The following is a 15003-nucleotide window of genomic DNA, read 5'->3' as shown; positions in this document are numbered from 1 at the left end:
AAATTCAGCAACCGCCTGGCCACATGCTGTTTCTTTTCTGTGACGATGAATCAGAGGCTTGTTTCTTACATCCCCCCCACTCCCCCACTGGCCCTCAGAGAAGCCCATCAGGCAAGGAGCTGTGCCCGCAGACCGAGCTCCTCAACGTAGAATGCGCCTGGCAGCTCCCCTCGGGGTTGTCAAACCAGGGCCAGTGAGCTAAGACTAGTGTTTACATGTTCACAGACTTGCTGAGAAAGGAAAGGGGGGTGGGGTGGGGAAGAGGCAGGAAGGAGGAAGCGGAGAAACCCTTTACCAAAAGTTTGCCAAGCCCGGTATCTAAATTACCAATATTCACCCAACGATGCCCGGATGGCAGCAGAAAACAATGAATCGGGGAACAGGTGAGAGATGTCAACATAATGACTGCACCCAGTGGGACTCCTTTCAGGTCACAAGAATGGAAAGGGAGGCAGGCTTCAGGTTAGGAGACATGCTTAGGAGGCTGACTTGAGAAATGGGTCGTTTATCACCAACCCGGGAGTATACGTAAGCACCTCAAAGGGTGTGAGGATCGCCGCCTTCGGAACCCATCGTTCTATTCATGTGAAAAAGCAAACAGTCTGCCGGGGGCTCAGCCCTCACTGGGCCCCAACTTGGACTCTCCTTACTCAGTCCCACCGGTGGGAGCCCATGGGGGTGAGGGGCTCTCGCTGTCTCTCAACCTGCCTGTCCTCCTCACTAGGCAGGGTCCTCCGGCAAAGGCACCGCCCTCAGGACCGGCTCTGACGCCGACCTCGTCGTGTTCGTCGACTCGCTGACGAGCTTCCCCTCCCAGAAAGCCGAGCGCTACAACGTCATCAAGGAAATCAAACACCAGCTAGAAGCCTACCAGCGGCAAGTGACCGATCAGGAGGTGGAAGTGACGTTTGAGATTTCAAAATGGGAGGCTCCCAGGGTGCTGAGCTTCTCTCTGAAATCCAGAAATCTCAACGGGAGTGTTGACTTCGATGTGCTGCCGGCATTTAATGCGCTGGGTGAGACCCCCCACACCTTCGCTCCTGGAGGAGGAAGGGTCTGGAATGATGGTGGGAGGGGGGTGGAGAGAAAGCCACGAGGCTCAGTAATGGGTCATGGGGCCAGGGCCCCCACAGGTGGCATTAGTAATGGCAGCCACACCCTGGATAAGTAGCCTCCCCGCCCCCCGACCCCCAATCCATGGTTTTCCTTTTCCTGGTTTCAGTTCCCCGTGATCAACCATGGTTGGAAAATATTAAGTGGAAAATTCCAGAAGTAAGCAACTCATCAGTTTTAAATCACATGCCATTCTGAGTAGCGTGATGAAATGGCGCTCCCTTCGGCCTAGGATGTGACTCCTCCCTTTGTCCCGCGTGTCTCGCTGTGAATGCTCCCCGCCCGGTAGGCCCTTAGTGGCCATAGATGATCAGACCACCTGCCGTATCACAGGGCTGTGTCCCAGTCACCCTTATTCACCGCACAATGTCCCCAGAGCCCCAGTAGTGTTGCTGGTAATTCAGACATGCCAGAGAGAAGCATGAACTGCTTCCTTCACATGAAGAGTTCTGTATGTACAGGGCCTCTCAGAGCATGTCCCCTGGAGATAAGGGAGAACTCAGTGCACCCTACACCTATACATTCTCTTATTTTTCTTTGTTTTATGTGTGTGTGTGTGTGTGTGTGTGTGAGTGTGTGTGTGTGTAATTTGATTTCAGAGAGGAAGGGAGAGGGAGAGAGAGATTGAAACATCAATGGAAAAATATCCTAGGGTGAGAATTAACAACAACAACAACAAAAGTCCCTTACAAATTCAATTCATGGGTGACAGAAACATAGCAGGGTATTAAAAGAAACCAAGGAGCCCTGGCCGGCATGGCTCAGTGGTTAGAGCGTTGATCTGAGTACCAAAGAGTCATAGGTTCGATTCCCAGTCAAGGGCACATATCTGGGTTGTGGGTTCGCTCCTTGCCCCCCACTGGGGCACATGCGGAAGGCAACCAGTTGATGTGGCTCTTTCACATCAATGATATTCTCTCTCTGCCTCTCCCCTTCCCTCCCACTCCTCTAAAAATCAACGGAAAAGTATCCTGGGGAGAGGATTAACCAAAATAATAATATATACTAATAATAGAGGAATATGCAAATTGTCTGGGACTCCATCACAATAAAGACCAAACAGCAGGCTGTGTGGGGCGACCAGGCTGGCAGGGGGGCAGTTGGGGATGACCTGGCCAGCAGGGGGGCAGTTGGGGACCACCAGGCCAGCGGGGGGGAGGGGCAGTTGGGGATGACCAGGCCATCAGGGGGGCAGTTAGGGGCGATCAGGCAGACAGGCAGATGAGCAGTTAGGAGCCAGCAGTCCCGGATCGGGAATCAGGCCTAAACTGGCAGTCAGACATCCCCTGAGGGGTCCCAGATTGGAGAGGGTGCAGGCTGGGCTGAGGGGAACCGCCCCCCCCCCCGCATGAATTTTGTGCACCGGGCCTCTAGTAATAATAATAATAATACCACTAATAAAGATACAGACCATATTATTTGTAATATCATTACTCTAGAGATGATCCCAATATCTTGCACGTACACTAATAGAATTCAAACTGGTTTCCCAGAACTGAATTATAGTTGTCAGACATGTTTTGAAACTGTTGCTTCCTGTGTCTATAGATTGAGGCATCCTGTCATTCTCTCTCCTCCACGTAGAGAAGCTGGGACCTCTCTGCAGAGTCTACACCAAGCTCATCGCTCAGTACGAGCAGCACGCAGACACCCCGGGGGGCGAGTTTTCTGCCTGCTTCACAGAGCTGCAGCGAGACTTCGTCAGCTCCCGGCCCACCAAGCTGAAGGACTTACTTCGCCTGGTGAAGCACTGGTACAAGCAGGTCTGCATGGGACGGTGACGCCGGCACGTACCGAGTCTCCGCGCGCCCACACTCTCCAGGCTGGGGCCCAGCCACCTTCACGCTGGGACCTCTGTGGGGGACCCCCCTCACTAGCCCCATGGAGGGGGGTTGGGTGTAGAGCACCTCCTGCCATCAAAGCTGCTACCTGAGGTTCCCTTGGCCCTTGCGCTGCCCCCCAGAGCATTCTGCAGGAATGCCAGTGAGCCTGCCCGCCCGGCAGATGCCTCCGAGGTGCCGGCCCAGCTTTCCTGCTGCTCCAGCCCCTACCTAACGGACACGGACGCCATCTCCTGGAGGCAGGTGGGAGCTACAGGTGGTCCCAGGGGCTGCGTTTTCTATAGTATTGATTAGCCCGCCTTCACTTTTTTTTTAAATATATTTTTTATTGGTTTTAGAGAGGAAGGGAGAGGGAGAGAGAGATAGAAACATCAATGATGAGAGAGAATCATTGATCAGCTGCCTCCTGCACGCTCCTTACTGGAAATGGAGCCCACAACCCAGGCATGTGCCCTTGACTGGAATGGAACCTGGGACCCTTCAGTCCACAGGCCGGCGCTCTATCCACTGAGCCACACCGGCCAGGGCCCGCCTTCACTTTTATCATGTCTTGCAGACAGGGTCGTTTCTTAGTATTTTCTCAACAGCAGGCGCCCAGCACCATATCCGTTCTTGCTAAACTGTCTCCTTCCCATGTCCGGCTCCCTGAACCCTAAGCTGAAGCCTGAGCTCTGTGGCTCCCAGCCCAGAACATTAGAGAGATCGCTCCACACCCCCCAGCCGCAGGGCGCTCCGAGGGCTGAGGCTACAGGCTGACCTGGAGCAGGTCACTCCACTTCCAGAAGCCTCGTGGCTTCATCTATACCAGCAATCACCACGCCTGCTTTTGGGGTGGCGGGGAAGGTTAGGGATGGCGTCAGCAAAATACCCAGCCCCATCATTAGCACGCGGTGGGGTTTTAGCACACGGTGGCCACAATATAACTCTAGGAAGTCATGATGGTCAAATCACAACAGAGCAGCCTCCGCGTGCTGCCAAGGAGAGGCTAAGTGAATGCCTGCAGACCTGCCCTGCTCACACGTCCGGATGGTCAAATCACAACAGAGCAGCCTCCGCGTGCTGCGAAGGAGAGGCTAAGTGAACGCCTGCAGACCTGCCCTGGTCACACGTCTGCAGGCCACTCCCACCACACAGCCTGCTCACACTTCCCAGGCCACTCCCACTCACACAGCCTGCTCACACCTCCCAGGCCACTCCCACCACACAGCCTGCTCACACCTCCCAGGCCACTCCCACTCACACAGCCTGCTCACACCTCCCCAGGCCACTCCCACCCACATAGCCTCCCAGGACTCCGCTGCCCCCGGAGGCTCCTTAATGTACAGTGCGCCTCCCTGCCTCGGCCAGTATCATCTGACGATCTCCCTCTTCCCTCAGTGTGAAAGGAGACTGAAGAAAAAGGGGTCGCTGCCCCCCAAGTACGCCTTGGAGCTGCTCACCATCTACGCCTGGGAGCAGGGCAGCGGGGCCACAAGTTTTGACACCGCCCAAGGTTTCCGCACGGTCCTGGAGCTGGTCACCCGCTATCAGCAGCTCTGTGTCTTCTGGACGGTCAACTACAACTTCGAGAATGAGACTGTGAGGAACTTCCTGCTGAAGCAGCTCCAGAGACCCAGGTGCCCCGAACCCTCCCCTCCCCTCCCCTTTCCTTACCCTGATTCCCTCCACCCCTCCCTCCGCGAACTGGCTTCTCCTCCTGTGGGGGCCTGATTCATCCTCCTCCAGAGAAACTGCGGGAGGGGGTGCCAACCAACAGAGCCTCCTGCAGAGCCCCAGGGAGGCGGGAGGAAATGTCACCCAGAAGGAACAGGCGGAGGCCCCAGGCCCCGGCCCCTGCATGGCATCCATCTTTCTCGGTCACAAGGAGAAGTGGGATTCGTTACCGCCTACGAGGCGGGGCAAGTGTGAGCCTGAGAACTAAGTGTCATTCATAGGCTGATGGATCCTACAGGCTTGTTACTGTCAGGTTTCACCTCCCCTTCCAGCACCGCATCCCCCAAAACCTTCATCCTTCAAGGATGAGAAGGCATCTCCGTTCAGCTGCTCGGAGTCACCAGCCAGGGACAAAAGCAGCGGAAGCAAAAGGAAAGGAAATGGGAGCAAAGGAAGGAGCAGGGAGAGTCTAGGGAAGAAGAAAGAGAGAACAAGACACCCTGGGTTGCCTACCATGGGAGTGGCCGACTCAGTAACATTCCATTGGGTTATGATTATGCGTCATCGGTCAGTTGGCCTGGCTTGGAGAAGATGTTTGTATGACGCCCTCACGTCTATAATATTTAGTAGCTTTCAAAACATTTTTTAAATATATTTTATTGATTTTTGACAGAGAGGAAGGGAGAGGGATAGAGAGTTAGAAACATCGATGAGAGAGAAACATCAATCAGCTGCCTCCTGCACACCTCCTACTGGGGATGTGCCCGCAACCAAGGTACGTGCCCTTGACCAGAATCGAACCTGGGACCTTTCAGTCCACAGGCTGACGCTCTATCCACTGAACCAAACCGGCCAGGGCTCAAAACATTTTTTTACAATTATTATTTAATTCCAGAAGATTACTTTGCACAGTATTAGTACACTGAATTCTTGACGTCCAAGTAGTAAGGACACATTGCTTTATTGCTGAGAGGAGGATGGGCCCCCAACCCTGAGACCACTGACTCTGAGAAGCAGGCCCCTAACGCCTCCAACCCCTCGTCCAGGCCGGTCATCCTGGACCCGGCCGATCCCACCGGCGACGTGGGCGGAGGGAACCGCTGGTGCTGGCATCGTCTGGCGAACGAAGCTGCCGAATGGCTGTCCTCCTCCCTCTGCTTCAAGGATGGAACTGGAGGTCCCGTCCCGTCGTGGAAAGTGCCGGTAAGAATAACCTCCAGGCAGCGTGGTCTGGGGATGGCTCCGTGACAGGCTTCGATCACAGAGCTTCTCCTGCTGTCGCCACTTGGAATTTATTCAACCACAAATGACAGCTCACCCACGTCAGGGGCTTGGGCGTTGTTTATTCGTTTGTTTGTTTGTGTTTCTTCCCGTTAAGAAATCCCAAGGCAGGCACCCCAGGACTCCCCTAACAGCTCCACGGTGCTTCCCCGTGAGCAGTTTCCCCGCTGTGGCACCATTTGCATTTCGTCTGGATCGTTCTTTGTGGTGGGGGCTGTCCTGGGCCGTGTCGGATGCTGAGCGGCATCCCTGGTCCCTACCCGCTCGATGTGACGATGTCTCCGGAAAGGGCCTCCGGACCTCCAGGTGGCAGGTTCATGGTCCAGGCAGGAAGGACAGGAGGGGAAAGGTACCTGCTCAAGGGCATCTTCTCAGAAGCCTCATCCAGCAAGTTATCTTCATGTCAGTGCCCAGAACTGTCCTGTGGCATCTGCTACTTAAAAGTGACTCCAAAGCGGGGGGAGGGGGGCCACGGATGGGATTGGGTCAGCAACCAAGCGTCTGCCACACCTGCTCCTAGTGCCCCTCTCACCAGGACACTGCCACCTGTACACTTGGTTCTCCCACCAGGACCATTCTCAAGGTCCCGTCAAAGCAGGGTTTCTCAACCTCAGCACTAGTGACATCTTGGGCCAGATAGCCAGGTAATTCTTCATCGCAGGGGCTGTCGTGTGCATTATGGGATGATGAGCAGCATCCCATCTCCACCCACTTGATGCCACCCAGTTGTGACCATTAAAAATATCTCAAGACATTGCCTCATGCCCTGTGGGGGCCAAATCGCCTGAAAGAACAGCCCTCCCCACTCCACTCCAGGGTCAGCTGTAGTTATCAAAATCTGTGCTATCAACAAGCACCCCAAAATTATCCCTGGTAATATTTTACCCTCTCAGATACACTGCCTTCTTCTTTTTTTCCTGACCCTTTTAACCAAAGGGTTTGAATGCTTAGAACCCGTATTATTCTCACATGTCACTTCTTTCTTTCTAGACGGTGCAGACACCGGGAAGCTGTGGGGCTGGTGTCGGTCCTGTCATCAACGAGATGTTCTCGTACAGAAGTCGTGGAATCCTAGACTGAAAATGCTCAGAGAAACTTCTCGAGGTCACCTGACAAGTGCTTTTGAAGAATCAGTTTACTGTGTAAATGCGTATCCCAGATCCCTTCTCCCCACCCCCCACCCCCAAACTCCTTCCCTGGTTTCCTGGACGCCTCTTCAAATCAAGACTGCCATGTCCTTCCCAGAAAGTCTCGTACATTCTCGCCTTGCTGGGCTCTCACTCCGTGAGTGGCCTGCTTTATTAAAAATGTTTGCTCTCATCCGTATTTTTCCCATCCGCTCCTCCCTTTTCCTTCAAGTTTTAGAAGAGGATTCTCTCCATCTTCTGAGCGTGAAGCCCTTGACCTGCCCCTTGGTTCCCATAAGTCAGTGATCTTGCTTTCATAATCTCCCACCTCACCCGCCTCCCTCTGGGCTCAAACCCTACCTGTGCCTGCTGATCGAAGGCCTCCTAAGCCAGTAGTAAATCAGCCTCTTTAAGACCTTCAAACTCTCCTAAGCCTTGGATTACAAATGTTGAAATATATTTATCTCCTGTTCCCTCCTTCTGAGCCTACCTTTAGTCCCCCACCCATGAGTATCTTCTTGCCAAATCTAAAGGCTTTATCCTCTGGCTTTTCCTTCAAAGGTACTTGAAGATCTAAGTGTTTTAACCTCATATGTATCCTCTGAAAGTCTTATTACTGTCATGTATGCCAACTGCCATGTAATAAACAAAAATGTCTGGCCCTGGCCGGTTGCTCAGTGGTTAGAGCGTAGGCCCTCAGACCAAAGGGTCGTGGGTTCGGTTCCCAGTCAAGGACATGTATCTCCGTTGAAGGTTCCTCACCCCTGGGGCACGTGTGGGAGGCAACCAATCGACGTGTCTCCCTCACTTCAATGTTTCTCTCTCTCCCCCTCCTCCCTCCCTTCCACTCTTTCTAGAAATCAGTGGGAAGAAGATCCTTGGGTGAGGATTAAAAACAAACAAAAAAGAATATGTCTGGTCTTTACCCCCAGTTCCTAGCACAGAGTTTCAAAAACCCTTGCAGTTTCCTATAGGAGCGTCTTGTATTCATAATGAGCCCCTGCCAGCCAGCCATGAGTTTATGCTAATGAGGCCTGGACTCTTAGATTTCAAGGGAGGGGTTGGCCATGCCAGAAATGCCAAGCTTGTGATTAGAGAATTGAACTCCCAAGAGGAGAGAGAGTTGGAAACTGAGCTCAAGCATGTGGCCAAGGATTGAATCACTCCTGCCTCTCTAATGAAACCCAATAAAAACTCTGGACGGCCAGGCTTGAGCAGCTTCCTGGTCGGTAAATGCACTGATGTCTTGAGAAGGTGGCACATCCTGACTCCACGGGGCAGAAGCTCCTTTGCCCAAGACCCTTCCAGACCTCACCCCCGATGTTCCTCTTCACCTGGCTATTCCTCTGTGCCCTTGACAGTAAAATGGTGACTGCAGGTAGAATGCTTTCCTGAGTTCTACGAGTCACTCTGGTGAATTACTGAACATGAATTTGGAGTCAAGTTAGACAGAAGTACAAGTGGATTGGGGACCCCACTTGTGACTGGCATCTGAAGTGAAGAGGGGGCAGTCTTGTTGGGACCTTGCCCTTGAACTGTGGGGTCTGCACTAACTCCGGGGAGGGTCAGGATTGAATTGAGTTGAATTGTAGGGCACCCAATTGGTGTCCGAAGGTTGGTTTTAGAACACACCACTGCTCCCGTCTAGAAGAAAGCAGCTATGACTTGAGGTTAAAGAATGAAAGAATGACCACCCTAAGTTGACATCTACTCAGTCTACAACTAGGTACCATTCCCTTCAAGATGCACAACTTGCCCTAGAAACATAGAGAGGGAACTATCAGACACCGCCCCCTCCTCCCAGGGGAAATGCACCCAGAGGGACTGTGACACCTACTTAACCTTAAACAAACATGAAGGGCCATTTACAACCGCGCGCTAAGTGACTTCCCCAGGCACCTCACCGGCAGGTAGGGACCATTCGTCTTTCCTGCAATGTCTTCTCAGCATTCGGTAGACACTGAAGTTCCTCAAGAGCAAAGACAAGGAAGACCCCACAGTGATCAAGAAACGTGTGGTAGAAAAACAAAAGAAAGAAAGAAACGAGTGGTCATTGGTCAGTGATGGCGAACCTATGACACGCGTACGCGTGTCAGAGGTGACACGCGAACTCATTTTTTTGGTTGATTTTTCTTTGTTAAATGGCATTTAAATATATAAAATAAACATCAAAAATATAAGTCTTTGTTTTACTATGGTTGCAAATATCAAAAAATTTCTATATGTGACACGGCACCAGAGTTAAGTTAGGGTTTTTCAAAATGCTGACACGCTGAGCTCAAAAGGTTCACCATCACTGTCATTGGTCATCATGAGAAGTAACAAGGGCACCAACCCTTTTTTCAGAAAAAAAATTGGCAACTAACAGCAATGAAGAGGAAATCTTTAAACTCAGCCTTTCTTGCACAAATTGTATTTCAGGGGCGGTGGGGGGAAACCCAGCCATGACTGTTAAGGAAAACAGTTTTGAACAGGAGACTTAGATTTACTATATGTGGAAGTGATGACACATTAGAAGCCACTATTTTGCAACTTCCGATGAAACAAATGATTTGGGCAGAGATTACCAATGGATGAAACCATTTGATGACATGCAGGTGGGGGCAGACTGTCACCTCCCAGGTCCACGGTTTCATCACAGCATCCAGAGAAGGACAGCCAGACACGGTGGTCCTGCTGGTGCGAGGCACACAGCACCATTCATTAACTGTTTTTGCCAAACAACAACCAAAAAAGGCTAGTAATAAACAAAAGGAGCCCTAACCGGTTTGGCTCGGTGGATAGAGTGTCGGCCTTCGGACTGAAGGGTCCCAGGTTCGATTCCGGTCAAGGGCATATACTTGGTTGCAGGCACATCCTGTTTCTCGCTCATCTGTGTTTCTAACTCTCTATCCCTCTCCCTTCTGCTCAGTAAAAAATCAATAAACTATATTAAAAAAATAAAAATAAACAAAAGGAATTGAGTTAGAAAGTTGAAAGTTCCAGAGAAAATGTGTAGCCCAGACAGACTTCAGAAGAGAACAGCAAAGGAAGGAGAACCGAGGACAGAGGTGGAAGGGCGTGCCCTCTCACAGCCTCGGAGGGAGACGAACCTGGAACAGAGCAAGAATCCAACTGAGTGGGTTCAAGGTCAAGATTCCGGCCCATAGTCCACTCCCGGTTACCCTGGCAATGAGGGCCCCACTGACATCAGAGAAAGTCAGGGATGATTAGAAAATGCCACGAAGCCCACAGGAGGCCTGGGAGGCAGGTAGGGGTGTGTCAGGCACCATGACAGCCCCCCACCCCCCAAGGATGTCCACGTCCTAACCCCGAACCGGGATGATTAGAAAATGCCACGAAGCCCACAGGAGGCCCGGGAAGCAGGTAGGGGTGTGTCAGGCACCATGACACCCTCCAAGGATGTCCACGTCCTAACCCCGAACTTGCGACTATGTTACCTGACGTGGCAGAGTGAAGGATCTTGGGATGGGGTGTTCTGGGTTACTCAGGTGAGCTCAATCGCTCTCCCAGCCCTAAAGCAGAGAGCCTGCCCCACCTCACGTGAGAGTTCCAGCGGAAGAAGAGGCAGAGCCATGAGCCAGGGCCTGTGGGCAGAGAATGACCCCCAGCTGGCAGCAGCCATGACACAGGGACCTCAGGCCCGCAGTCACGTGGAAACGGACTCCCCGGGCGAGCCTGGAACCCGGGCGTCCCCGGAGCTCCCAGTCTGGAACGCAGCCCGGCCAACCCCTTGATCCGGACTTGGGGGACCCAGAGCAGAGAAACCGGACAGGCATGGTGGGCTTCCACCTACGGACTGGGAGGTAATGAACTCGCCTTGTTGTGAGCCCCTGGATGTGTGGCCATGTGTTTGGGCAGTTACCAGCCTCCCAGGGGGCAGCAGTGAGCGCTGCGGGGCTGGGCCCAGTGGGGACTCCAGCCTGTGTCCAGGGAAGGCCAGTCACCTGTGAGAGGGAGGAGTCTGCCCTCCATTCTTCTGACACCAGACTGGGGAGAGGGGTCCCCACGCTGGCCAATCCCCCAACACTGGTCAGGTGACCTACAATTCAATTAACCTCCGACACAGTCCACCTGGGCCTCATGTCAGAGGCCGCAGGGTAAGGACTCAGTCCCACAGGACGCCCTCCCCTCGCCCCCCTGCCGACCAGTCACGAGTCCGGGCCTCCAGGGTTCCTGGCCTCCTCAGGTTCAATCATTTGTTAGAGTGGCTCACAGGCCTCCGAGAAGCAGCTTGCTTGTTCTATCTTCCCTGCTCACACCCTCTACCCTCCTTCGTTCTCAGTCCTCCTGCATCTCCCTCCTCCTTTCTCCTGCGGGACCTCTGGGCTACTCCTGCAGCTGCCCGTAGCAGCCCAGCTTTGACTGCCATCGTGTGGCAGCAGGATGAAATTCCTGAGCAGGAAGCAGGCCAGTCCTGGGACACGGGGAGGCGTGCCCGAAGCCCCGGTAACGTGGTCCAGGGAGGGGTTCATTCTGAATCATGATCCCTGCAGTGAGGCATCGTTAAACAAGCTGTTAGTTCCACACAGAGCCCACGTGCTCACCAGGAGCAGAGGAGGAAAAGCCAGCCAGTGGCCCTTAAACAACTTTGTTTTCTTTTTATAAAGATTTTTATTGATTTTTCAGAGAAAGAGGGGGTGGGGGAGAGAGAAAGGTCTACTTATTGATGTGCTCATTGGTGGATTCTTGTATGTGCCCTGACCGGGGATCAACCCACAACCTGGGCATATTAGATGATGCTCTAAGCAACTGGGCTCCATGCTGGCCACTGGGACTGGGGGACATGAGGGACAGGCTGCTGGGGTCTCCAGAAATCTCGTGTGGCCACTGCCACACGTCTCCCTAACTTTGCCTCGAACACGCTATCAAGTCTGTAGGTGCGATCGTCACTTAGCAAGGATAAGGGACAAGCTTGAGCCCCAAAAGCCACCACCCTCAGTACGGCCATTCACAAGTACAAGCATGGGTCCTCCGTGACATGCTTGAGCAGCTGCTAGACACAGCACCCACCTACATGCCCACATCTGGTCCCTGGAGACAGTATCCCCCAGCTGAGCCGGGTCCCCATCATCCTTCCCCACCCTCACAAACCACGGAAATCAAGGCCTGTCACTCACCTGTTCATGGAAGCCCGTGTTCATCTCAGCACTTTTCATAGCCAAGAGGTGGAAGCAAGCCAGGTGCTCGTGGCCAGGTGAATGGCTGGACAGAATGTGGTGTTTACATGCAATGGAATGTTGCTCAGCTTTAAAAAGGAAGGAAATTTTGACACATGCTACCACGTGGATGAACCTTGAAGACATTATGCAAAGTGAAAAAGGCCAGTCACAAAAGGACAGACGCTGTTTAATTCCATTCACAGGAAGTATCTAGAGTAGTCACAATCAGAGAGACCAAAGGTGGAAATGGTGGTTGCCAGGGGAAGGGAGGAATGGGGAGTTAGGGTTTAATGGGTACAGAGTTTCAGTTTTGCAAGATGAGTAAGTTCTGAAAATTGGTTGCACAACAATGTGAATGTATTTAACACGACTTAATGCACACTTAGAAATAGTAACGCTCGGCTGGCATGGCTCAGTGGTTGAGCGTCGACCTATGAGCCAGGAGGTCACAGTTCAATTCCCAGTCAGGGCACATGCCCAGGTTGCGGGCTTGATCCCGTGTGGGACGTGCAGGAGGCAGCGGATCTATTATTCTCTCCCATCATTGATGTTTCTGTCTCTCACTCTCCCTTCCTCTCTGAAATCAATAGAAATATATTTTTAAGAAGGAAAAAATACTTACAATGGTAAATTTTATGTTACTTGTTTTTACCACAATAAAAAGTAAATAAAGATGAATTACCTGGAAATCCTCCCAGCATTAGAGCAAAATGGCCCCAAAATGACCACCAGGGGGCGCTGTACAGCCATTCCTATGTCATTTCAATGGCAGTTTCTAGAGGGGAGGAAACACTAGGGTCCCTGAGAAAGTTAGATCTCTCTCCTCTTTCCTCTCTCCTCCTTTCCCCTCTCTCCTCCCCTCCACCCTCTCTCCAAGTTGGACCAGATCTGCTCAGCACTCCAGGGACATCCCTGTCCCACCCCCCTCCGAGCCCCGTTTTTCCTCTGGGTCCCTTCCCTCTGTGTTGGAGACACAGCGGTCCTGGATGTTGTGTGCCCACCCGCCCAGCTGCACTCAGGCCTCCAGATTGCCCGGCACTGGAGAAGAGGGAGCGGCGACAAGGACTCACCTGCCCCAGGTTACCCAGAGACGAGGGTAGGTCGCCCTGGAAATGGGCCACACACCTCCTATCCCAGGGCCAAGAGCGTCAAAGGATTTTCTGGTTCGGCTGCTCACTGTGCGTGTCATAACCTCGCTGGGCGTCAGTTTCCTCATCTGTGAAATCTGTAATAATACCTGGGAGGATTGAAATTGCTCAATAAAGTCCCCAAGCCCAGCCGGAGTGGCTTAGTAGTTGACCTATGAACCAGGAGGTCATGATTCAATTCCCAGTCAGGGCACATGCCTGGGTTGCGGGCTTGATCCCCAGTAGGGGGCATGCAGGAGGCAGCCGATCAACCATTCGCTCTCATCGTTGATGTTTCTCTCTCTCCCTCTCCCTTCCTCTCTGAAATCAATAAAAATATATTTTAAAAATAAATAATAAATATGATGCCTAGAAAGCACTGGATGAATGGGCTAGTTCCCATTCCACAGCCACATCAGGCTGGCCTGGGTCTCCGCCCACCTCCCAGTGGCGTCCCCAGCACAGCCTGCTCTCCACTTTGCATTTACTCCTAAGAAACCCGCACCAGGATCTTCCGGCCACACGGTCGGCCATTTAACCAGGTTGGACTCAACTAACTTGCAACGCAGTTAAGCCATCTCAAGGCAACTGAACTGCCTCCTGGAACCCGAGGAAAAAACTGAACAGCAAATCGCTGGGAAGAGCAGACTCGGATATGGGCTCTTCGGGGAACCCTGAACAGCCTCTCTCTCCTCCCCTCTCCCTCCCTCCCTAAGCCTGCTTGGTTCAGGACACCCCCAAGCTCCCTCCCTCCAGCCCACAGACCTCACTGCCATTCCTAGAGCACGCCACCTCGGGGCCTTTGCACTTGCTGTGCCCTTGGCTTTCGGTTCACTGACTCCCTCCTTCAAGTCTCTCTGCTCAGCTGTCACTCAGTGAGTGGCACCTCCCTTGACCGGCTGATTGAATATTGCAACCCCCCATCCCACAGGCTCTAGCCCCCTTGCTTGATCTTTTCCTTTTTATCTTAGTTCAGAACAAAAAAGGATGAAACATAGTCCTTGGTTCATAACCCACTCTCTTCAGCTTTTAATGATTAATTTTAATAATAAACCCCGTGAAACCAACCCCTCCAAACGGAAACCAGAATCTTGGTGATAACCTACATCTAACCATGTGGTTCCCCCGCCCCAGCACCACGTCACCCCGACACCGTCATCCTCATCTTGGATCCCGTGTTTATTCCTTTTAAAGTTTATCATTACATATGTGTGTGTATAATTAGTTGCCTTTAGCTTTATAGAAAGGGTGTCATGTTTATGTAAGAGGCCGTTTTCACCGGCTGTCCTGAGTTCCATCCAAATCGTGATGTGTGGCGCTCGCTCCTTCATTTTGACGGCCGTGTAGCGTTTCATCGTGGGAATTCATTCGTCTCTTCTCCCACAGCTGGGCATTGGGTTTCCTTCGCGATTTGGGGCACCGTGAATAGAGCCCCTATAAATATTCTCCCACGTGGCTCTTGCTGGAGATGGGCAGGCATTTCTCCAGGGTCCATACTTTAAGTAGAAGCGCTGGGTCAGGGGCCTGCACACGCTCGGCTTTAGGAGATAAAGCCAGACTATATTCCCACCGGGAGGTGCCAATTTACGTCCAGCAATGTGTAAGATGTCCATTTCCCCCAGGGCACTCACACTTTATGATATATTATGTATTTTACTTAGGAACTTGTTTGTTTATTCTCTATCCCTCCCTCCCACCC

The 15003-nt window shown here is 52.4% G+C and overlaps 1 protein-coding gene and 1 long non-coding RNA gene across 2 annotated transcripts in view; one reads left to right on the top strand and one right to left on the bottom strand.

Moving 5' to 3' along the window:
* The window catches only part of LOC102251057 (2'-5'-oligoadenylate synthase 3), a 40171-nt gene extending 33129 nt beyond the window's left edge, over window positions 1–7042 (top strand). The window contains exons 23-27 of the mRNA XM_014541165.1: window positions 725–1016; window positions 2698–2876; window positions 4332–4570; window positions 5654–5810; window positions 6879–7042. Of these exons, the coding sequence (XP_014396651.1) occupies window positions 725–1016; window positions 2698–2876; window positions 4332–4570; window positions 5654–5810; window positions 6879–6968 (957 nt within the window). The 3' untranslated portion in view covers window positions 6969–7042. The remainder of the gene's footprint in view (window positions 1–724; window positions 1017–2697; window positions 2877–4331; window positions 4571–5653; window positions 5811–6878) is intronic.
* A 5676-nt stretch (window positions 7043–12718) lies between these two features.
* LOC106726429 lies at window positions 12719–13440 on the bottom strand. Its single transcript, XR_001362504.1, has 3 exons — window positions 13248–13440; window positions 12860–12952; window positions 12719–12754 (listed from the first exon to the last, which is right to left on the bottom strand). It is a non-coding gene; the product is annotated as an uncharacterized LOC106726429 (long non-coding RNA).
* Between the last annotated feature and the right edge of the window lie 1563 nt (window positions 13441–15003).

The sequence above is a fragment of the Myotis brandtii genome, unplaced genomic scaffold (genome assembly GCF_000412655.1).
Source record: "Myotis brandtii unplaced genomic scaffold, ASM41265v1 scaffold1064, whole genome shotgun sequence".
NCBI classification, from domain to species: Eukaryota; Metazoa; Chordata; class Mammalia; order Chiroptera; family Vespertilionidae; genus Myotis; species Myotis brandtii.
The sequence above is the reverse complement of the archived record's forward strand: the minus strand, read 5'-3'. Positions and strand labels throughout refer to the sequence as shown.